The sequence below is a fragment of the Trichosurus vulpecula genome, chromosome 7 (assembly GCF_011100635.1).
Source record: "Trichosurus vulpecula isolate mTriVul1 chromosome 7, mTriVul1.pri, whole genome shotgun sequence".
Classification (NCBI taxonomy): Eukaryota; Metazoa; Chordata; class Mammalia; order Diprotodontia; family Phalangeridae; genus Trichosurus; species Trichosurus vulpecula.
The window spans coordinates 258,867,773-258,890,305 of NC_050579.1; the positions used below are offsets into that span (position 1 = coordinate 258,867,773).

Consider the following 22,533-nt stretch of genomic DNA (forward strand, 5'->3'; position numbering starts at 1 on the left):
ATCATTATGTTGCTTACAGGAAATATATTTAGTGCAAAAAATATAGCTAGATTAAAATTAGGAAATTGGTCTAAAGTATATTATACAAATTCAGTTTAAAAATCAGATACGGTAATGGCATTTAAGGTGGAATTCCCATTAGAAAAACTGAAGGAAGGGCATGATATAAGGGAAAAGGAAAAAATTACAATTCTCAGTTTACATCTATTAAACAATTTGTGAGTTGAATTCATAAAATATAATACAAGAAATAAAAGATAGAACAATATAAGATGTAAATACTCATTTATCAGAATTTGACAAACCAAATAAAAAGATTAGTAATGAAGAAACAACAGTTCCGAACAACTTAAAAAGTTGGAATTAACAGACAGAGGGAAAGAACTAAATTATAGAAGCCAGGCATACTCCCTCCCCCTTTTGGAGTAACAGGTTTAAAGGCATATTTGTTGAAAAAGGGCTAGCTAAAACACTAAAAATAAAAATCTTTTCAAAGAAAAAGTAGCAGGTCATAGAGAATCTACATAAATGTTTAAGAAGCAAAAATTTCACATATAAAATTCCTCAATCAAACATTTATTAAAGTCCAGCTAAGTCTGGCACTATGCTAGGCACTGGGAATACAAAAACAAAAATGAAATTCTGTTCTTGAGTAGCTTACAGTCTATGTGGGAGACATGCACACATACAAGTAAATACAAAATACATTCCAAGTGATTACAAGGTACATGGTAGGGTAGCTAACAACTCAGGAATCAGAAAAAAGCTTCCTGCAGGGGGTAGCACTTGAACTAAGATTTGAAGTAAACTAGGAATTCTAAGAGGTCATGGTATGGGAGGAGGAAGTGCATTCCAGGCCCTAAGGGCAGCCAAGGCCAAGGCGTGGCAATGGAAAATGGAATGCCATGCGTCAGAAAGTGAAAGACGACCAGTTTGGCTGGACCAAAGAGAATATGAAGCAAATAGTTTATAATAAGACTGGAAAAATATAAATTAATTAAACTGAGAAGGGACTAGATTATAGCCAGGTGGTAAAGGACTTTAAATGCCAAACAGGAGTTTGTATTTGTTCATGGAAATAATAGGAAAGTAACAGTTTATTAAGTAGGGAAGGGTTATAATGAGACTTGCACTTTAGGAACATAGGAGTGTAACAGCGTTTAAAGGTTTGATCCTCACAACAATCCTCTGAGGTAGATGTTATGACTATCCCCATTTTACAGATTAAAAATCACACGCTGACAGGATCTACTACATTATCTCAATTATGCCTTCATTGCAGCGAGGCCACTTTTTATACATCCCCGATTGATTCACTTTTCCACTCATCACAGCAGCTCTTTAAAACCTTTTCATCCCTCTTCAAACTTTCCATTGCGTTGTCTCCCACCGCCCTCTCAGCTGAGAACCTTGCCCCACATTTCGATGAAAAAAACCAAAACCATTTTCTTTTTTTAAAAATTTATTTAATATTTTATTTTTGCCCAGTGACATGCAAAAACAATTTTTATGTTTGTTTTTAAAACTTTGAGTTCCAAATTTGAAACCATTTTCTGAGAGCTTCCTCTACTACTCTCCTCCTCCTCATTTCACTCAGATGCCTTCTACTATTACCTCCACTTTTCACCCTTATTGCCCATGAAGAGGCAACCTTTCTCCTTGCCAAGTGTTCCCATTTCATTTAACCACCTCCTAGAGACTGCCTCCTCTATCATCCCTACTCTCTTAACAGTCAATCAACTCCTGCCTACTGGCTGCTTACCTATTGCCTACAAATACGTATCTCCCCAATTCTCAAAAAACCCTCATTTGTTCTGTTCATCCCCATTATCAGCCTATCTTTCTCTTTTTTTCCTAGCTAAAATCCATGACATCATCCACAAACCAATGCCTTCATTTTTCTCCCTCTCTTCTTAAGTCTCTGTGGTCTGACTTTTGACTTAATCATTCAACTCAGACTATTCCCTCTACAATTATCAGCGATCTCTTACTTGCTAAATCTCATGGCCTTTTCTCAATACTCATCTGTTTTGACCTCTCCTCAGCCTTTGGCATTGTGGATTACCCTTCACATTGTTCTTTCCTTGTTCTCCTATCTGTCTGATCCTGCCTTTTCAGTCTCCTTTGCTGGATCTCCATCCAGGGTGTGCCCACTAATGAGTGTCCCCCAAGGCCCAGTCCTGTGCTCTCTTCTCCCTCTGTATTTTGCTTGGTCATCTCATCAGTTCCCAGGGATTCAATTATCTTTGCTGATTCTCAGATCTACATATAATGTCCCAATATCACTCCTAAACTCTCATTGTGTATCTCCAACTGCCTAATGGACTTCTAAAACTGGATATCCCCATAGACATCTTAAACGCAAAATGTTAAAAACGAAACTCATTATCTCTCCCCAACCCCAATCCTTCTCTTTTCCTAACTTTCCTCTTATTATTGAGGGTTATTCCATCCTACCAGTCACCCAGGTTTCCAATCTCAATTCCTCACTCTTAAGTCTGGTCAATTTTACCCCAGGCCTAAACTACTGAAATAGCCTTTTGATTGCATTTCCTGCTTCAAGTCTCTCCCCACTCCAGTTCATTAGTGGCCAAATTGATCTTGCTAAATTTAGTGAAGATCTGGCCATGTCACCTTCCTAGTCAATCAATTCTAGTGGTTCCCTAGTGGATCCTTCAGGACCAAATATAAAATCCTCTGGCTTTTAAAGTCCTTTATAACCTGGCTCCTTCCCACTTTTCTAGTCTAATTAGATTCTACTCCTCTCTACATCCTCTGCAAGTGATACTGGCATCCTTGCTGTTCTTTGCATAAGACCCTCTCCCTATTCCAAGCATTCTGACTGGCTATTCCTGATGCCTCAAATCCTCTCTCTCCTTAACTCTGTCTACTGTCTTCTTTCAAGTCTCAGCTAATGCCCCGCCTCTACAGGAAGCCTTTACTAATCCTGGTTCTCTCTAATTGATCCTGTACATAACTTTGGTTCTTGTTTGTTTGCATGTTGTCTTCCTCATTCAATTTTGAGCCTCTTGAGAGCAAGGATTGTTTTTTGCCGTTTTTTGTATGCCCAGTACTTAATACAATAATGGGAACATAGTAGACACTTAATAAATGCCTGTTGACCTGCTTTGATTCTTAGGTCAAGTAACTGCCCAGGGTCACACAGCTAGTAAATGTCCAAAGCTGAATCTGAACTCAAGTCTTCACTCTAGGTTCAGCACTCTAAGCACTCTTCCACCCATCTTAATATACTTTAGCAGCTGTGTGGAGGGATAGACTGGAGGGAAAAGATAACAGAGAGCAAGACTCATCTTTGAGTTTTTATAATAGAAGGGTTGAGAGCACCTGCGTTAGGGTGGTGATCTAGAAGGTGAATTTTCAAACCACAATGAAATGAAATTAATTAAACAATAACACTGAGCAAAAGTTACAAAACTACATAGAAACAAAATCAATTAAACAGGCGTGTCAAAAACCTGATGCTAAAACTTTTAAATTTCAAAAATATACACGAAGACAATAACAGATTCAAATCTATGGGATACAAAGTTCTAAGAAGCAAACATATCATTAGTACCTTCAAGAATTAGAGAACAAGGAGGAAAAGAGATGAATTAAGCTTCCAACTAAAGTTTCATTTTGTTTATACACTGTCGGAGCTTTCCCAGATCAGCGTCACTATTACTTCCTCTTCTTTACCTGCAGCTTCCCTCCCGGCACTTCTTTCCTCCTCCCGGGCTGCTCGTGCTATTTATTCAGCCTTGTTTTATTTCTGAGAAAAGTGGTGGACCTTGAGGACAAGGGAAGCTCAAGGCATCACTAGACCCAATCACTGCACACCCTTAGGACAGTCCTTTTCTCTCCGCCCACGCCCCAATCAGGTTCTTAGGGCAGGGCGGAGGCTACTTGGCTCCTCCCTGCTTGGCCCCGCCCCGAACTCACCTGCCCCACAGGTAGCAGGAGCCCTTCACCCCATGACCCCGAGCGAGGCCGGCTGGTAGGCTCGCAACTCCCTGGCCTGGAGGTGCTCCACCCTGGCGCGGGCTCGCCGGGTACACCAGAGGGGAGCTGGGGGAGGCCGGGGGCGACATGCGCAATGACTGACCCGGGAACAGCCGCGGCGGCCAGCGTCCGGACACGTGAGGGGCCACCAGCTGCCCCCCGTCGCCGCCGCTCCTTGCGCCGTCTCTTCGGCCGCTTTCTGCGCGTTCTGGGCGTCCTCTCCCGCTCCGGGGGCTTCCAGCCGGGGAACCAGCCCGGGGCGGAGCAGAACGATCCTGACCCTGGCAGCGGCGGCAGGGACTGCTCAGGGGACTCCGCCTGGCCAGCCAGAGAGGTCTCCTGGGAGGCTGGGGACGCGCGCCTTCCCCAGCCCGCTCCCGGAGACAAGGCGCGCCCCCCGGGCACGCAGGGCTTGAAGAACCATGGTAACACCTGCTTCATGAACGCGGTGGTGCAGTGCCTCAGCAACACTGACCTTCTGGCCGAGTTCTTGGCGCTGGGACACTACCGGGCCCGGCCTGGCCGAGCGGAGGTCACGGAGCAGCTGGCGGGGCTGGTCCGGGCGCTCTGGACTCGGGACTACACCCCGCACCTCTCGGTGGAGTTCAAGGTGGGTAGGGCTGGGAAGGCGCTGGTCCGGGGCGCTCCCCCCGGGCGGGCGGCGCTCGCTGGAATGTACTTACTCGTTTGTTCCCGAGGCTCTACTTTGTCTTGTAAAGATAATAGATAGATGCTACAGTTAGAAAAAGATTTTACGTAGCCTTCTTCACCTACGCCCCCTTTTAGTTCTGAACTGATTTTTTCTCTCTTGGGACTTTTTCGTTATAGTTGAGTTTCCATTAGTCTTTATCTGTCCAGGTGAGGGAGATTTGGCAGGCCTGAATTTGAAATAAGTAGGGATTTATTTCCAAGTCCGAGGACTTTGTAGCTCGGGCTTTGTAAAGATTGAGAATGAAACTTTATCAAGCCTTGGGAAAGAAATAATGGTATGCTGTGCATTTTCTGAAAGTAATTAACGTAGATAGGACTTTAAAGTTTACAGGGTGCTTTACAGAGATTCTTATGTGAGCCTCGCCAAAATCTTGTAGATCCGAACCACTGAAAATCCTGTGAAGCAGCTATATATGCTATTCCCATTTTTCAGAGGAGGAAACTTAAGTTCACATAGTCTGTTACTTGCCCCAGTCCGTACTGATAGGGAGTGTACCTGTCGTCTCTTGAATACAGATCTGGAGTTCATTCAGGTTCTGACCCTTCCTGCCTGTCCTTGGGCAAATCACTTCACCTCTCTGAGAAAAATGAGGATTGGTAATACCTATTACTACCCTCTTCACAGGCCTGTTGTGAAGAAAGTGCTTTGTAAATTTTGAGAGATGTAAATGTGTTTATTATTATCATCACTACCTTTAATTAGGAATTAAGAGCTGGAGATAATGCTAAGATTTGGTCTTTGAAATAAGCTTAGTTTAGTTGAAAGTGGCCTAAGCTTTGAGTCAGAAGACTGAGATTAACTTAGTGTGACCTTAAGTAAATTACTTCTCCTTTGGGCCTCAGTTTCTTCATCTGTAAAGTCAGAAAATTTCAACTGGAATTAGAAAGTGATAAAACTACTCCGACTCTAAAGTTGTGTGATTTTCACCAAGGAAAGGGTTTGCTTCTCCCTGGAGAACCTCAGTGATAAGTCTATGGGAGAAAGGACTAAAGGTCTAAATAGCTGCTCTTGCATATTTAGATAGCCTGGTAAGCGAACTTTACAAAAGCCTCAAGGACTCTAGTTCCAACTGGAGAAAACATTTCTGTGCAAGCCTCAAAGGATGATTTTTTTTGTCACCTCCTTCCCTTAGAGAAATCATTTTCTTATGGTGCCAGTCTGTGGCTCATATTCCTGATGTTTGTTAGTTAGATCAGAGACCCTTGGAACCTTTCAGCAGCATTTTCTTTAAATTGAATCCTGATTTTGGACCAGTATAGAATGAAAGCAAGGGATGTGTTAGAAGTTTTTAGCAATCTTTAATTAGCCAAGGTTTAACAACCTCTCTCCCTCCTCCCCACTCATGTCAAAACTGGAATTTACGTGTCAGCCTATAGTTGGGGTGAAATTAAGTGTAATAGATTTGATAATGAACACCAGGAGAATGACCTCTTGCTTACTATCATGGTGGGCTGGTTTTGTTTCGGAGAGGATGGGACTGGGGGGGGGGGGAGAGGAGGAAAGGTAGTTTTTAGAGAGCCTAGGCTTTCAAAGAGCAGTTAGGTGGCACAGTGGATAGAGTGCCACCTGGAGTCAGGAAGACTCATCTTTGTGAGTTCAAATGTGTGACTCTACGGGGCAGGTCAGTTAACCCTGTTTGCCCCAGTTCCTCACCTGGAAAAGGAAATGACAAACCATTTCAGTGTCTTCCCCAAGAAAATCCCAAATGGGGTTACAAAGAGTCAGACCAGACTGAGTCAACTAAACACCAGGCTTTGAAAAGGAAAAAAAAAAAGGGAACAAGGATTTGAGAAAAGTGCCTAGAGGAAGGGAGACTCTAAAAACTCATTTCCTAATTCTGACTCTTTGTCTTTGTCCTTTATAATCCCAATATAGTGTAAGAAGAATCCTATTCTCAATGACCACCTATAGTCAGAAAGGGTGCAATTAGATATAATGGCAGCAAAGATGTTTTTATACCAAATTCCAAGGTAGATGTTTACCTCGCATACTCACAAGCATATGTTAAGCACATATTACATATAGGACACTGAGGATACAAAGACAAAAATGAAGCATTGTGTACTCTCAAGGGGCTTAATACCAGTAGAATAGTATATAAAATAAATAATAAAGTAATTTCCAGAGGTATGGCAGCTAGATGGTGCCATAGGCTCCAGGCCTGGATTCAGGGAGAATCATCTCCTGAGTTCAAATGTGACCTCAGTAGCTATGTGACCATGGCCAAGTCACTTTAATTCCATTTACCCCAGTTTCCTCACCTGTAAAATGAGCTGGAGAAGGAAAGGGCAAATCACTTCAGTATCTTTGCCAAGAAAACCCCAAATGAGGTTACGAAGAATCAGACATGACTAAACAACAGAACTTCAGGGGAGAGCATACTGGCATCATGTAATTTGCTGGTCTTACTTCATAACACTTTCCTTCTTACATTCTGTTCCAGGTAAATTGACCTGCTAACCATTCCTAGTGTATAACATTGTATCTGTACATGCTTCCATGTATTTGTTCAAGCATTTCCCCATGTCCAGAATGTGCCATCACCTTGTACAATCCCTAGCTTCCTTGAAGCATATCTCACATTCCATCTCCTATACTTGTGGTCATTTCTCTCCCTCTTGAAATTAATTTTTATTTACTTTACATACTATTCTTCTAGTAGTGTGTAAGCCCTTTGAGAAGAGGGAATGTTTCATATTTGTTTCTGTATCCTCAGTGTGCTTAATGAATAATTTTGATTAATTTGCTGAGTAAGATCTACTTTGAAATCTGGCATGAAAATTTCTTTTCTGCTAGTGTACCTAATCTCATCCTTTCTGACTGTCACTGGTCATTGAGAATCAGTTTATTTTTATACCATATTGGGATTAGAGAGGACAAAGACAAAAGGTTAGAGTCAGAATTAGGGAATGAGTTTTTATAGTGTTTCTTCCTTTACAAATGATTCATTAAAGATTCCATTTAATAGATACATATTTAAATTACTTAGTTTGTAAAAAAACACTTAATGTAACTTGTTAAAGAATGAATCCAATTGGTTGTTTTGCTCAGCAGTTCTTTTTCATTTGGTTTTGGATTTAACAGACTTGAGAGGCAATGTTCCTTTCATCTTGACTTCAAGGTCATAGGATCATAGATATGGAACTGGAAAGGAACTTAGAGGCCATCCAGTCCAGCCCCTTCATTTTACAGATGAGAAAACTGAGGCTTAGGAAGTTTAGATGATGTGTTCAAGATCACACACTAAGCAGCAGGGTTATGAGTTAAACCTGAGTCCTCTGACCGGAGCCACAATTAGCCTGAGGCATCAGTATCCCAGGTGGGGGTATCAGTCCATAAGGATTTATTAAAGCACCTTCTATGTGTGTGAGAGATGACAGAAAACAAATAAATACTTAGAATATTATAAGTAGATGGAAAGTAATCTCAGAGGGGAAAGCACTAGCAGCTTGGAAAGAGTAGTGGAAGGTGAGATTTGAGGTGAGTTCTGAAGGAAACCTAGACACCTGAGAGGCAGGAGTAAGGAGGGAGACCTGCCAGGTATGGGGACAGCCAAGGCAAAGGAATGTCAGAAGTTGGAAGACGGGGGGTCATTTTGGAGAAACATGACAAGTATGTCAGTGCAGATAAGTGGAGGGGAGTAAAGTGTAAAAAGACTGGAAGTGTAAGAGGGGGCTACGTTGTGAAGAGCTTTTAATGCTAGAGGACTTGATATTTGATCCTAGAGACAATAGGGAGCCATTGAAATTTATTGAATATTGTCAACATGGTCAGTCTTATTCTTTCAGAAAATAATTTTAGCACAAGTGAGTGGAGAATGGATTGAAGTGGGAGGGAGACCGATTAGCGTGCATTCTATCCTGTCCCCTAGCCCTTCCCAGCATCAGTCTGTTGATCTCATGTTCACTAGATGTTTCCTAGCTGCTATTCCTTAAGGTCCTGTGGCTGTCATTTCTTCCATTAGGGCACCTCAAGCTTGGTGTAGGAAAACTAAGCTCTTTCCTTTCCCACACAGTCACCCATGCTATTATACCCATGCTATATAGCTTGTGCAGGATTAGTCTTTAAAGTGGTTTGTTGTACTAGCTGCTGCTTTCCCTCTTCCTGGTCTCATCGGTGAAGCTAGACTGAATTTCCCTGAGGTGCTGGAATTCCTAGTTATTCCTCTTTAATCAGTGAACAAATTTAGTAAGTACCTGTTATGTGCTACACGTAAGAAGCATATAAAAGACAAATACAAATTTAGTGCGGAAGGCATTATCTGCTGGGGATTATGGAAGGGTTTTTATGTAAAAGATGGTGCTAGAAATCCTCACAGAGGCTGTACTGAGGAGGTAGTGCATTTGGGGTGGAGTAGGGGAGATGAGATGGAATATCTTGGTGAGGACCATTAAGAACGCTAGTTTGTTTTGAGTGAATGAGAGAGAGATATATTTGATCCTCCAAGTAATCGGAAGTCATTGAGGTTTGGGTAAGGAAATGTTGTAGTAAGACCTGTGATTTAGAGAAATCAGTTTGTTAGCTGTGGGGAGAGACGTGAAGCAGGAATCCCAGTTATGAGGCCACTGAAATTGTCTAGGTGAGAAGTGAGAGGCCTGAACTAGGGGTGGTGGCCGTGTGAGTAGGGAGAAGGAGGCATATACAAGAGATGTTTTGAAGGGAGAAACAAGACAGCAGAAATTTGAAAACAGAATGGACATGTGGGGTGAGTGAGGATTACATTGAGGTTTGGAACCTTCCAATTCCATTTCTATGAATGACTTGAGAGGATGGTGGTTTCTTCATTCAATCAATAAGCATTTATTAAGTACCTCCTACTATGTACCAGGCACTATGCTAAGTACCAGGGATACAAAAATAGGCAAAAGACAGTCCTTGCCCTCAGGGAACTTACAATCTAATGGAGAAGACAGCAGGCAGACAAATATGTGTGTGTATATATATATACACATACACACATATATACAACAAGCTCTATACAGGATAAATAGGAAGAAATTAACAGAGGAAAGGCAGTAGAATTAAGAGGCATTGGGGAAGACTTACAGTAAAAGAAAGGTACTTAAAAGAAGGTAGGTAGGTCTGTAGTGGGAGTAGAAGAGGGAGACCATTCCAGGCATGGGGTAATAGGAAAGTTTGGAGGATGGCGGAGTTTTAGGGAAAAGATGATGAGGTCAGTTTTGGGCATGTCAAGTTTGGGACACCAGTTCAAAATATAAAATGGGCAGCAATTGGAGATGCATGCCTGGAGCTTGGGAGAGAGACAAAGGCTTGATATATAGATGTGATATCAGTTACCTAAAGATGATAATTGTCTAGGGGCTGATGAGCTCACTAAGTGGGCAAATATATAGAGAGAAGAGGGGCCAGGACAGTCTTGGGGTATACCAGTAGGTGCTGTGTGTGATATGGAAAATGAACCAGCAAAGGAAACTGAGAAGGGGTCCAGCAGGCAGAAGGAGAAACCAAGGGTTGTCTGTTCTTAGGTGAAGGGGAAGATTGGAATAGCCTCATTGGGCAGAACACACACTGAAATCTGTCTTCCTCTATCATGGGATGGAAGATTACTTACATTGTCCAATACAGCCACCATATTTTTGCTTGATTATTTTTCTTTGACAGGGTTTAGTTTTGGGTGTTGAGATATAGGCAAAGTTGAGTTGGAGCCTGCTTAGATGACCAATTGTTAAATTTTCATTATGAGCATTTCAGGGCTTGATACATTGTTTTGTTGATTGTCTAGATTTTAGAAAGTGATGGAGAAAATGTTAATAATCAGAAAAAATTTGATAAATTTGTCCCATAACTGAATTTACTCCCTAACTGGACCCACATTGCTTGCACGCTATCGGCCTTTGAACATTGCTCCTGTCTCTCGTAAGGGTAGAAGGAGCTGGCCAATTCTGCACCCCTGTGACATACCCTTTCACCAGCTTGCATGTTTAAATGATTATGTCTTGCTTGTTTAGATGAGTTCATAGTCTCACATACCTGGGCTACATGCAGAACATGTGGCACTGAGGATTCAGGTTATTACTCCACTGAAAGCTTTTTTCCTTAAGTCCACTATTTACAAAATCATTTTTGAGGCTCTGACAATCTTGTAGAACTCTAACCTTTAATACAGTAGTTTGTTGTGAGCCTAGAAGAGATGGAGCATCTTGAGGGTGCAGTGGATAGAACCCTGGGCTTGGAGTCATAAAGATCTGAGCTTGAATCCTGCCTCAGACATTTAATGGCTGTGTGATCATAGGGTAGCTATAACTTCTCTCAGTCTCAGTTTTCTCCATCTGTACAATAAGGTTTGGACTTAATGACCTTTGAGGTTCCTTCGAGTTATAAAGCTATGATCATATGATATAATCATATGTTCAAAGGACTCCTAGCTGTTCCTCCCTTACCCTTTTCCCTACCCAGCAAGAAAGCAAGAAATAGAATCCAGGGGTGGGGAACCTGCAGCAGTGAGGTCCCACCGCTGGGATACCCTTTGTGCATATAAAGTCATGCAAAATACATTTCTGCATTAACCATGTTCTAAAATTGAAAAAGCAAGAAAAATAAAGGAAAAAATATTCTTCAGTCTGGACTTCTAGTCCATGAGTTTTCTATTTGGAGGTGGATAAAAATTTATGAGTTCTTCAGAGTTGTGGTGGTTCATTGTATTGATCAGTTACTAAGTCTTTCACGGTTGATTATCCTTACAGTATTGCTGTTCCTGTGAAGATTGTTCTCCTGGTTCTGCTTACTTCACTTTGCATCAGTTCATATAGGTCTTTCCCAGGTTTTTTTGAAAATATTGCCTTCATCATTTTTTGTAGCACATAACATCACATTCATATACCATAACTTGTTCAGCCATTCCCCAACTGATGGGTTTCCAGTCTTTGCCAACAAAAAAGAGCTGCTATAAATATTTTTGTACATGTGAGGCCTTTTCATTTTTCTTTGGTCTCCTTGGGGTATAGACTTAGTACTGATATTGATGGGTCAGAAGGTATGCACTGTTTTTAGCCCTTTGGGCATAGTTCTAAATTGTTATCCAGAATGGTTAGACTAGTTCACAACTGTACCGAAAGTACATTAACAAACCTATTTTCCTCACCCCTGCCAGCATTCATCGTTTTCTTTTTCTGTCATTTTAGCCAATCTGATGGATGGCGGAGGTGGTACCTCAGAGTTATTTTAATTTTAATTTCTCTAATTATTAATAATTTAGAGTATTTTAGAAATATGATTATTGACGACTTTGATTTCTTCTTCAGAAAACAGCCTGTTCATATCATTTAATGATGTATCAATTGGAGAATGGTGTCTGTTTTTATGAATTTGCTTCAGTTCTTTCTATATTTGAGAAGTGAGACCTTTATCAGAGAAGTTTGCTGCAAAATAATTTTGGCTACGCTGGTTTTGTTTCTGCAAAACTTTTTTTTAATTTTATGTAGTCAAAAGGGTCCATTTTACCTCCAGTGAATCTCTCTGTCTCTTGTTTGGTCGTGAACTCTTCCCCTACCCATAGTTCTGACAGTTAATTTCTTCCATGTTCCCCTAATTTGCTTGACATATTACCCTTTATGTCTAAATTGTGTACCCATTTTGAGTTTATCTTGTAATACAATATGAGGTCAGTTGGTCTGTGCCTCATTTCTGCCAGACTACTTTCTAGTTTGCTTGGCTACCCAATGGTAAGTTCTTGCCATAATAGCTGAGATCTTTGGGTTTATCAAATACTAGGATCCTGTGCTTATTTGCTTCTTTCTGTATGTTATGTGCCTAATCTATTCCACTGATGAATGTCATGATTCTTAAATCTCTGTGACCTTTTTTCTAGGTCAGTTGTTTTTGATAGCAGATACCTTGTTTTCTCCTATTTTCTCAATCTTTTGATTTTGTTTTACTATTTCTTGACTCATGAAATCATTGCTTTCTGTCTTGTCTGTTCTAATTTTCAGAGCCCATTACTTTGGCAAGATTTACTACTTCAGTTCTCAACTGTTTATTTTCTCTACAATTCCTTCAGAGCTTTTTTTTCTTTGGTTATCTTTTGCTTTAATTCTTCCAGGTATTCATGTAGCTCATGTGGATAATCCTTTTTTTTTTCTTTTTTTACTTTGAAGCTGCATGCATCTGTTGTGAAGTTACTGTTTTTTAAGTTATATTTTTTAATGTCTACATCCATAATACTTTCTTGTAGTGGTTGGTGTCTCTGTTTAATCACATTTCCAGCCTTAATTCCTGAAATGAAGCTTTGTGCCAGGGCCAGTCTCTTATTCTTGTGCTTTTGGGTGGGTTGTTGGGCCTTTCTTCATCTCTCCTGAGTTATTTGGGTTCCTGCACTGTCTAACAGGTGGTGAACCTGCCGCCTTGAGGCCACATGTGCTAGGGATCTGATTCAGTCACAGGGCTGCACTTGAAGACCTAGAGAAGCCAACATGTGCCCTCTGGGCCTCGGGTTCTCCACTCCTGGCTAGTACTTCTGAATGCCCTTTTCGTTAGTATGAACTAATTCACATAATTGCTAATTGCTTTAACAAGTTACTTCTCCTAGGGATATTTGAACTTTAAGAGGTAATAGCTTAATTGTAGGCTTATGACCAAGGAGATATTTTTGGGTGCTACCTCTTACTTGATTGGTATCCTTATTCTCATACTGGGGCTCAGTATGTCAGAGATTGCAAACCCTACTATGCATTTACAGTCATAAAAAGTCACACCTGCAGGAGACCATGTTCTCTGATTTTAAGGATAAGAGAACTGAGACCTAAAAGGTTGACTTTGACCTTTCCCAAAGAGTGGATCAAAAGATCAATACCTCTTACCTGGGAAATGTGGCATTGATCCTTGTGACAGGTTTCCTAGGTGCCTTTAAATGGGTACTGTGGCCTTTTTTCCTTCCTGGTACTTAACAGTGCTTATTAGAAAGCCCTAATGTTTGTTTTTGAGATACCAAATGCGTCTCTGACAAGAACTGGTTTGTACAGTTGAAAATGTTATGTAGTACCTGCACACCTCCCAGGGGAGTGGTTGAGTCTGTTCATTTGGACCTTGACACTGGAAGGCTGGAGTAACAATATCTCTCCAAGAGACTTCCTGCTTACAGTGAGCCATTAGGAATTTATTTGGCATATGTAATACTCAGGACACTGTACAGACACTAATTGTTTTGATGGGTTAAGGAAAGTTGAGGACTAAATTCCTTGATTTCAGGGCAGCTGTAACGATAGAACCAATCCAAAGTAATGAGCATTTATTTAACACCTTTTATGTGCAAGACACTGCGCAGGGCACTAATATAAAGACAAAAACTAAACAGCACTTGCTGTTAAGGAGTTTATATTGTGGAGAACTAATATGTAAAAAGTCAGCTAGGTGGTATAATGGATAGAGTGCTGGGCCCAGAGTCAGGAAGACCTGGGTTCAAATTTGGCCTCAGAGACATATTAGCCATGTGACCTTGGGCAAGTCACTTAAACCTTGTTTTCTTCAGTTTCCTCGTCGGTAAAATGAGCTTAAGAAGCAATTGGCAAACCACTCTCGTGTCTTTGAAAAGAAAACCCCAAATGGACTTATGAAAAGTCTGACACAACTGAAAATGCCTGAACAATAATAAACAATAAAAATAAGTAAAAGAGAAATAGTAACAGACATGAAAGTTACATAAATATTATATTCATGCTAGAGACATGGTATGATGATATCCCATTCTGTGAAATCAATGTCCAATACTTTTAAAATACTTTTTTAAAATTTTTTTAAATTTTTTCTTTTATTATTTAATATTTTTAGTTTTCAACATTGATTTCCACGAGATTTTGAGTTACAAATTTTCTCTCCATTTCTACCCTCCCCCCACCCCAAAATGGCATATATTCTGATTGCCCCTTTCTCCAGTCTGCTGTCTTTTATGTCATCCCCTGCCCCCATTCCCTTTCCCCTTACTTTCTTGTAAGGCAAGATAGATTTCTATACCCCATTGCCTGTATATCTTATTTTCCAGTTGCATGTAAAAAACTACTTTTTTTTTTGAGCATTTGTTTTTAGAACTTTGAGTTCCAAATTCTCTCCCCTCTTCCCTCCCCACCCACCCTCCTTGAGAAGGCAAACAATTCCACAGAGGCCAAACATGTATCCTTATGCAAAACACTTCCATGATAGTCATGTTGTGAAAGACTAACTATATTTCCTTCCATCCATCCCCCTTTATTCAGTTTTCTTCTTTGACCTTGTCCCTTTTCAAAAGTATTTGCTTTTGATTACCTCCTCCTCCACTCTGCCCTCCCTTCTATCATCCTCCCTTTTTTATCCCCTTTCCCCCTGCTTTCCTGTAGGGTAAGATACTCAATTGAGTGTGTATGTTATTCTCTCCTTAAGTCAAATCCAATGAGAACAAGATTGACTCATTCCCTTTCACCTACCCCCTCTTCCCTTCAATTTTATGTATATTCCCTTCAACTACCCTAATACTGAGAAAGGTTTCATGAGTTACAAATATCATCTTTCCATTTAGGAATGTAAACAAAATAGCTCAACTTTACTATATCACTGATGATTTCTCTCTCCTGTTTACTTTTTCATGCTTCTCTTGATTCTTGTATTTGAAAGTCAGATTTTCTATTCAGCTCTGGTCTTTTCATTGAGAAAGCTTGAAAGTCCTCTATTTTGTTGAAAGTCCATATTTTGCCCTGGAGTATTATACTCAGTTTTGCTGGGTAGGTGATTCTTGGTTTTAATCCTAGCTCCTTTGCCCTCTGGAATATCATATTCCAAGCCCTTCAGTCCCTTAATGTAGAAGCTGCTGGATCTTGTGTTATCCTGATTGTGTTTCCACAATATTCAAATTGTTTCTTTCTGGCTGCTTGCAATATTTTCTCCTTGACCTGGAAACTCTGGAATTTGGCTACAATATTCCTAGGAGTTTTCTTTTTGGGATCTATTTGAAGAGGTGATCTGTGGATTCTTTCAATTTCTATTTTACCTCTCTTTTTTTGATCATGGCTTTCAGGTAGGCCAATAATTTTTAAATTATCTCCCCTGGATCTATTCTCCAGGTCGCTGGTTTTTCCAATGAGATATTTCGCATTGTCTTCCATTTTTTCATTCTTTTGGTTCTGTTTTATAATTTCTTGATTTCTCATAAAGTCACTAGTTTCCAATTACTTCATTCTAAGTTTTGAGGAATTATTTTCTTCAGTAGTCTTTTGGACCTCCTTTTCCATTTGGCTAATTCTGCCTTTTAAGGCATTCTTCTCTTCATTGGCTTTTTGGAGCTCTTTTGTCATTTGAGTTAGTCTATTTTTTAAGGTGTTATTTTCTTCAGTATTTTTTTGGATATTCTTTAGCAAGTCGTTGACTTGTTTTTCATGGTTTTCTCGCATCCTTCTCATTTCTCTTCCCAGTTTTTCCTCTACTTCTCTGACTTGCTTTTCTAAATCCTTTTTGAGCTCTTCCTGGCCTGAGACCAATTCATATTTTTCTTGGAGGCTTTTGATGTAGGCCCTTTGACTTTGTTGTCTTCTTCTGACTGTATGTTTTGGTCTTCTTTGTTACCAAAACAAGATTCTATAGTCTGGATCTGAGTCTGAGTCCTTTTACACTGCCTGCTGCTCATATTCCCAGCCAACTACTTGACCCTTGAGCTTTTGGTCAGGTTATGACTGCCTTGAAGGTGGAGAGTGTTTTGTCCCAAGCTTCAGGGGCCTTGCACTGCTGTTTTCAGAGCTACTTCCCCAAGAACCACCAATGAGGACCATGACCCAGATCGAAGCAGGGCAAAGCAAGAGAACCCTGCCTCTGTGCCAGCAAAGCACTCCCTTCAGTCCTGCTCTGATCCGCAACTTAATTCCTCCCACCTTGTGGGCCAGGATCTCTGGAAGCAGCTGCTGGGGCTTCCTGCTGCTGCAGCTGCCACGGCACCGCCACCACCCCTGGGGCTGGGCCGGAGCACACACTTCTCTCACCCAGGTCTAGCAGTTTTCCCACTGACCTTTTCTGTGGTCTTTGGGGTTTGTGGGTTGAGAAGTCTGGTAACTGCTACAGCTCAGTGATTCCTGGCCCTGAGGGCCTGCTCACCTGATTTCCACCCTGGTCTGTCTTGGTGCAGCCCACACTGGGCTGCACTGCTCTCTCAGCATGGTGGGATAGACCCTTTCCAGCAACCATCCAGGCCATCCTGGATTGGAGCCCCACTTCCCTCTGCTATTTCATGGGTTCTGTAGTTCTACAGTTTGTTCAGAGCCATTTTTTACAGGTGTTTGGAGAGATTTGGGGGAGAGCTTAAGCGAGTCCCTGTTTTCCAGCTGCCGTCTTGGCTCTGCACCCCAATACTTTTAAAATCTTAAAGTACTATATACATGATAGTATGTTAAATGTTGATTATAATACTTTATATCTCTAGGAGGCTAAGCTTAAGAGAAGCAAAGTTTATGAAAATTCACAGAAGTATTTTTGTTTTGTCAATGTTTTATTTCTATCGTTTTCCTGTACATAAGTTATTTCTGGGATACTCCTGAACTCAGGAAAAGGAAAAAAAAATCTTAAGTTAAAAATATCCAATACTCCTTTCAGTCTGGCAAAATTATTTTGTTTGGAGGATGGATGAAAGGAAACAAAGGTGATACTGCATACTGATGCTCTTTTCAGTCTTTGGGCCTTTGTTCATGCTGTCTCTACAGAATGTTCTCTTCTCCCTTCTGCCTGAGTCTTCCATGTGTGTCCTTCAAAGTTCAATGGAAAGCCTGTCTACTTTTTGAAATCATCTTTGACTACTTTACATCGTCTCTGCCTTGGCTGTATGCTGTACTTAATGTTTGTTTCATATGTGTTTTATAACACAGTGACCTGGCGAATGTTGAATATATCAAAATAAAAATTTCTTTACAAGACTTCACCTCTGTGGCTTACCTTAGTATGGAAAAACTACAGCCTGATATTTACCTTCACTCTTCAATCCGTGTTCTGGTGTGGCCTCCCCTAACAACCTGCCATAGAGGGCAAAATAACAAAGGAATAGTTGAACAGTTTTAAAAAAATTTTTAGTTTATAACACTCAGTTCCACAAGTTTTTGATTTCCAAATTTTCTTTCCCTCCCTCTCCTCCCCTTCCCCCCCCAAGACAGCATGTAATCCAATATAGGTTCTACATATATCTTCCCATTAAACTTATTTATCTAATAGGTTGTAAAGAAGAATTATAACCAATGGAATGAATCATGAGAAAGGAGAAGCAAAACCAAAAAAGAAGGGGAAAATAAGGAGAGCAAATGGTTTGCCTCAATCTGCATTCAGACTCTGTAATTCTTTCTCTGGATGTATATAACTTTTTCCATCATGAGTCTTTTGGAGCTGTCTTTGAATCTTGCTTTGATGAGAAGAACCAAGTCTATCAAAATTAATCCTTACAGATACCATATCCGTAATCGTGTATAATGTTCTCCTGGTTCTGCTCCCCTCACTCAACATCAGATCATGTAAGTCTTTCCAGGTTTTTCTGAAGTCCATCTGCTCCTCATTTCTTATAGCACAATAGTATTCCATTATATTCATATACCACAATTTGTTTAGCCATTCCTCAATTGATGGGCTTCCCCTCAATTTCCAATTCTGTGCCACCACAAAAAGAGCTGCTATACATATTTTTGTACATACTGGTCCATTTCTCACTTGTGTGATCTCTTTGGGATACAACCCTAGAAGTGGTATTGCTGGGTCAAAGGGTATGCAGATTTTTATATTCCTTTGGGCATAAATTGCTCTCACTTCCCTGTGCATCAATTTATACAAGTTTTCCCAAATTTCCCTGAACCTGTCTTTCATCATTTCTTAAATCACAATAATAGTCCATTACACTTATATATGATAATTTGTTCATGCATTCCCTTATTGATGGGTATCTCTTAGTTTACAATTCTTTTGCCACTACAAAAAAAGGAAGTGCTACAAATATTTTTGTCCATATGGATCCTTTTCTTCTCTCCTTGATCTCTTTGGGAGCATGCCTAGTGGTGATATTACTGGGTTAAAAATAGTTACAGTGTAGTGACTTTTTTGGTCATAGTTCCAAATTACTTTCCAGGATAGATGTACCAATTCACAGTTCTGAAGACAGTGCATTAATGTCCTTGTTTTTCTGTAACCCCTTCAGTACCTCTTGTATTCCTTTTTGTCAGCTTTGCTAATCAGCTGAGTGTGACGTATGCGTTGAGAGTTACTTTAATTTGCATTATTATTATTATTGATTTATTACATTTTTTTCATATAATTGTTGAGTGCTTGGATTTTTTCCCCTTGAGATATTCCTGTTCTCATTCTTTGACCATTTATCTATTGTAGAATGACTTTTTTATTTCAGTTCTTGATATTTTGCATATTAGACTTTTATCAGATTTTTGCTGCAGAGATTTCCCCTGCCCCCATAAGTTTCCTTTTAATTTTATCTGTTCTCCTTTTGTTTGTGCAAAATATCCTAAATTTTATGTCATTAAAACTTTCTATTTTATCTATTCTTATCCATTCTGTCCCTTGTTTGGGCATGAATTCTTGTATCCTAGACCTTAAAAAGTATTTTCTTTCTTGTTCCTTTAATTTGTTTCTATGGAGTGACATTTTGTATCTTAAGTCATGTATGTATTTGAAGGTTATCTTTGTATATGGTGTGAGATGGTGTTTTAAATCTGATTTCTGCCAGGCTGCTTTCCAGTTTTACCAGCAGTTTTTGTTAAATAGTTATCCCTTACTCTAGTAGTTGGGGTCTTTGGATTCAGTGAAACTAGTATGTTCATTTTGTTTCTGTTTATTGTGTTTCTAATCTGTTCCACTGATCAACTTTTCTATTTTTGACCAATACCAAATTGTTTTGATGATTACTGCTTTATATAGTATGAGACCTGGTACTGCTAATAGATTCTGCAATCATTTTTCATGTTATAGGTGAATTCATCCCATTCATCTTCATGGTACTTTTTCTTAATTATGTGTACCCTTCTATTCTCTTGCATTTCTTCATCTCCTTACTCTTCTTTTCTTTAAAAAGAATAATAACACAGAGAGGGAAGAAGGGAGGGAGGGAGAGAGAAAGGCGGGGAGAGAGAGAGAATATGAATGAATAAGTGTGTGTGTGTGTGTGTGTTCAGCATTTATAGGCATTCTGCTTCTGTTCTGTCTCATTTCTCTTCTTCTTGCCCAGATCTCAATTGTAGATTTTTACCCATTCTTTCTTTTCTTTTAATCTCTCCCTTCACTATCCACCCTTCAAAATTGGTTCTTGTTTAGCTCATGTCTAATTTCTCATTCTACTAACCCTCTTAACTCTTTCTCCAGGTTTTCATCTGTTTCCTTATTGACTTTGATGTATTTTTCTACACAGTACTCTCTGTATTTATTTGTGTTTAACTTTCATTTGTCCATTTGAGGTGCAAGTGAGGTTCGTGTGATGCCTGCTTCCTTCATGTTTATCTAGTCTTTTACTGATGTACCTTGATTATGTGAAATATCAGGTTTGTCAACTAGACTGAGTCTCTTGGCCTGTGGAGGCCAGAGCTGAACAGACAGAGCAGGCAAGAACAACTGTGCAGAGACTAAGACAGAAGTTTATTTTCTATAGTGAGAGAAATGGCTTGCAAGCAAGGAGGGTAACTAGACACATGTGCCTGTATAATGGTAATTTAAAATTGAAGATCTTTCTCACCCATTAATAGGCCCATGTGACCTCTTTATGTCACAGGAAACCTAAGTCATGTGGTGGGAGGAGCTTGCTGAACAAGAGGAACTGGAAGGGTGGAGCAGGAAATTCTCAGAGTGGTTAGAGCAGAGGGAGAGAGCAGACCTGGTGCTGCCTGTGCTGTGAGTGATTGTTGGTGGCAAGGCCCCAGCAGGGGTTGAGAAGGTTATGGGATAGCTTGGATCCCTGCTGTGATGTGTTTTAGATTCTTTGCTATTATTAAGAAGTGGACTTACTGGTTCTGGAATTTGTTTGCTGCTTGGATGGGTCAGACTTACTGGTTTGGGGACCTGGTTCTCTGATGTCTGTATAGATGGTTTACTTCTACCTTCTATACGGAGAGTCTCTTGTATTTTGCGATACAGAACTATATAGGCATATTGACAATTGTGATTATTGCTTGTATTGTGATTATTGCCTTGCTAATACGGCCGGCTCCTCTCTCCCCCCTCCCCCCTTAGTAGGGGGCCTGCATTAGTGTGGGCAAATCTCAGTACATAAACCAGTGGCTGTATAGTGAGCTGTAGCCCTGACAATGAAGGGTAATATAAACAATAAGACAAGTTTGATTTCATAGTAGAGCTTCATGACCAGAACACGGGCACTGCAAGTGCTTGTCTGAGTTCAGAGAACACCTAGAGCTGGTTTGAAACAATTCTGGGAATTTGCTGTGACTGAGTTCATCCAGAGGGTGAGCACAAAGGATTGTTGTTATGCCAGGCTCAAGGCACAGCTTGCTTGCTGGGCCTTAGCTCTAGAAAACAGGGTGTCTCCTAATAGGATCCTGACAGGTTCTACTTCCTTCCTCTTCCTTTTCTTTCTTCATTTAAGATCATCAAGGCAAAACCAAACCACCATCACTTGCTCTGTGACTGTTGAGGGTAACTAGATGGTGAAGTGGATAGTGCGCCAGGCTAAAAATCAGGAAGACTCCTCTTTCTGAGTTCAGATCAATTCTAGCTATATGACTCTGGGCAATCAATTAATCCTATTTGCTCTAGTTCCTAAGCTGGAGAAGGAAATGGAAAACTACTCTAGTATCTTTGCCAAAAATACCCCAAGTGGGGTCATGAAGTCAGAGATGACTGAAAATTGACTGAACAAACAACAATATAGTGGAGTTGTGAGGTTACTCTTGCTTCTTTTCCCCTCATTAGAAGGTAGGTAAATAGATTCTCATTGACTAACTTCTTCTAACTTACCTTTTTAGTTTCTCTTGACTCTTCGGTTTACTTTTTAGAATCCCTGTTCAGCTCTGGTATTTTCATCAGCTCTATTTCATTAAAAATCTATTTTTCCCCCTTTAGGATTATATTTGATTTGCCAGGTTAGTTATAAAACTTCATCTTTTGTCTTTTGGAATATTATATTCTAAGTCCTCCTGTCTTTTATAATAGTCACTGTCAAGTTTCATGATCCTGACTATGGTTCCTTGGTATTTGATTTTTTATTTTGTGCTGCTCACAGCATTTTTACTTTAGCCTGGAAGCTCTGGATTTTGGCTATAACAATCTTAGGAGTTTTCATTTTCAGTTTTCTTTCCCTAGATGTCCAGTGGCTTCTTCTTATGTTCATTTTGTCTTCTGTTTTGAATAGGTCTGGGCAGTTTTCATTTACAATTTCCTAAAGTATTGTATCCAGGTGACTTTTCACTCTGGTAGTATGAGGATTTTTAGATGATCTCTTCTTGATCTATTTTATAATCAGCTGCATTTAATAGGAAATACCTTACATTTTCTTCTATTTTTTTTTCATCTTTAGATTTTGTTATAATCTGGTCACATGGTATCATTTATTTTTTTTTTGGTCCATTCTAATTTTCATACAGTCTGTTATTGGGTAAGATTTTATAGCTTTTGTATATTTTCCTCCCAATTCCTTTTTTCTAGGCCTTTCATTTAATTTAGAATACCCTTTGTATATCCCTGCTTTCATCTCTTTCATGAATTTTAATAAACCTCTATCTGAAGCTCTGTCCATAGATGCTGTGGAGTTACTCTCTTCCTCTAGTATTAGGTCCTAGACATCTCTGGAACCATAATATTTCTTTATTGTCAGTGTATTCCTCTGTTTTTTCATATTTCCAGCTGAACTTCCTGAATTGGGC

The 22,533-nt window shown here is 40.0% G+C and overlaps 1 protein-coding gene across 1 annotated transcript in view; it reads left to right on the forward strand.

Annotated features, from left to right (window-relative positions):
* Positions 1-4,096: 4,096 nt before the first annotated feature.
* Positions 4,097-22,533, forward strand: part of USP43 (ubiquitin specific peptidase 43) — a 116,888-nt gene continuing 98,451 nt past the window's right edge. The window contains exon 1 of the mRNA XM_036766591.1: positions 4,097-4,612. Within this exon, the coding sequence (XP_036622486.1) occupies positions 4,097-4,612 (516 nt within the window). The remainder of the gene's footprint in view (positions 4,613-22,533) is intronic.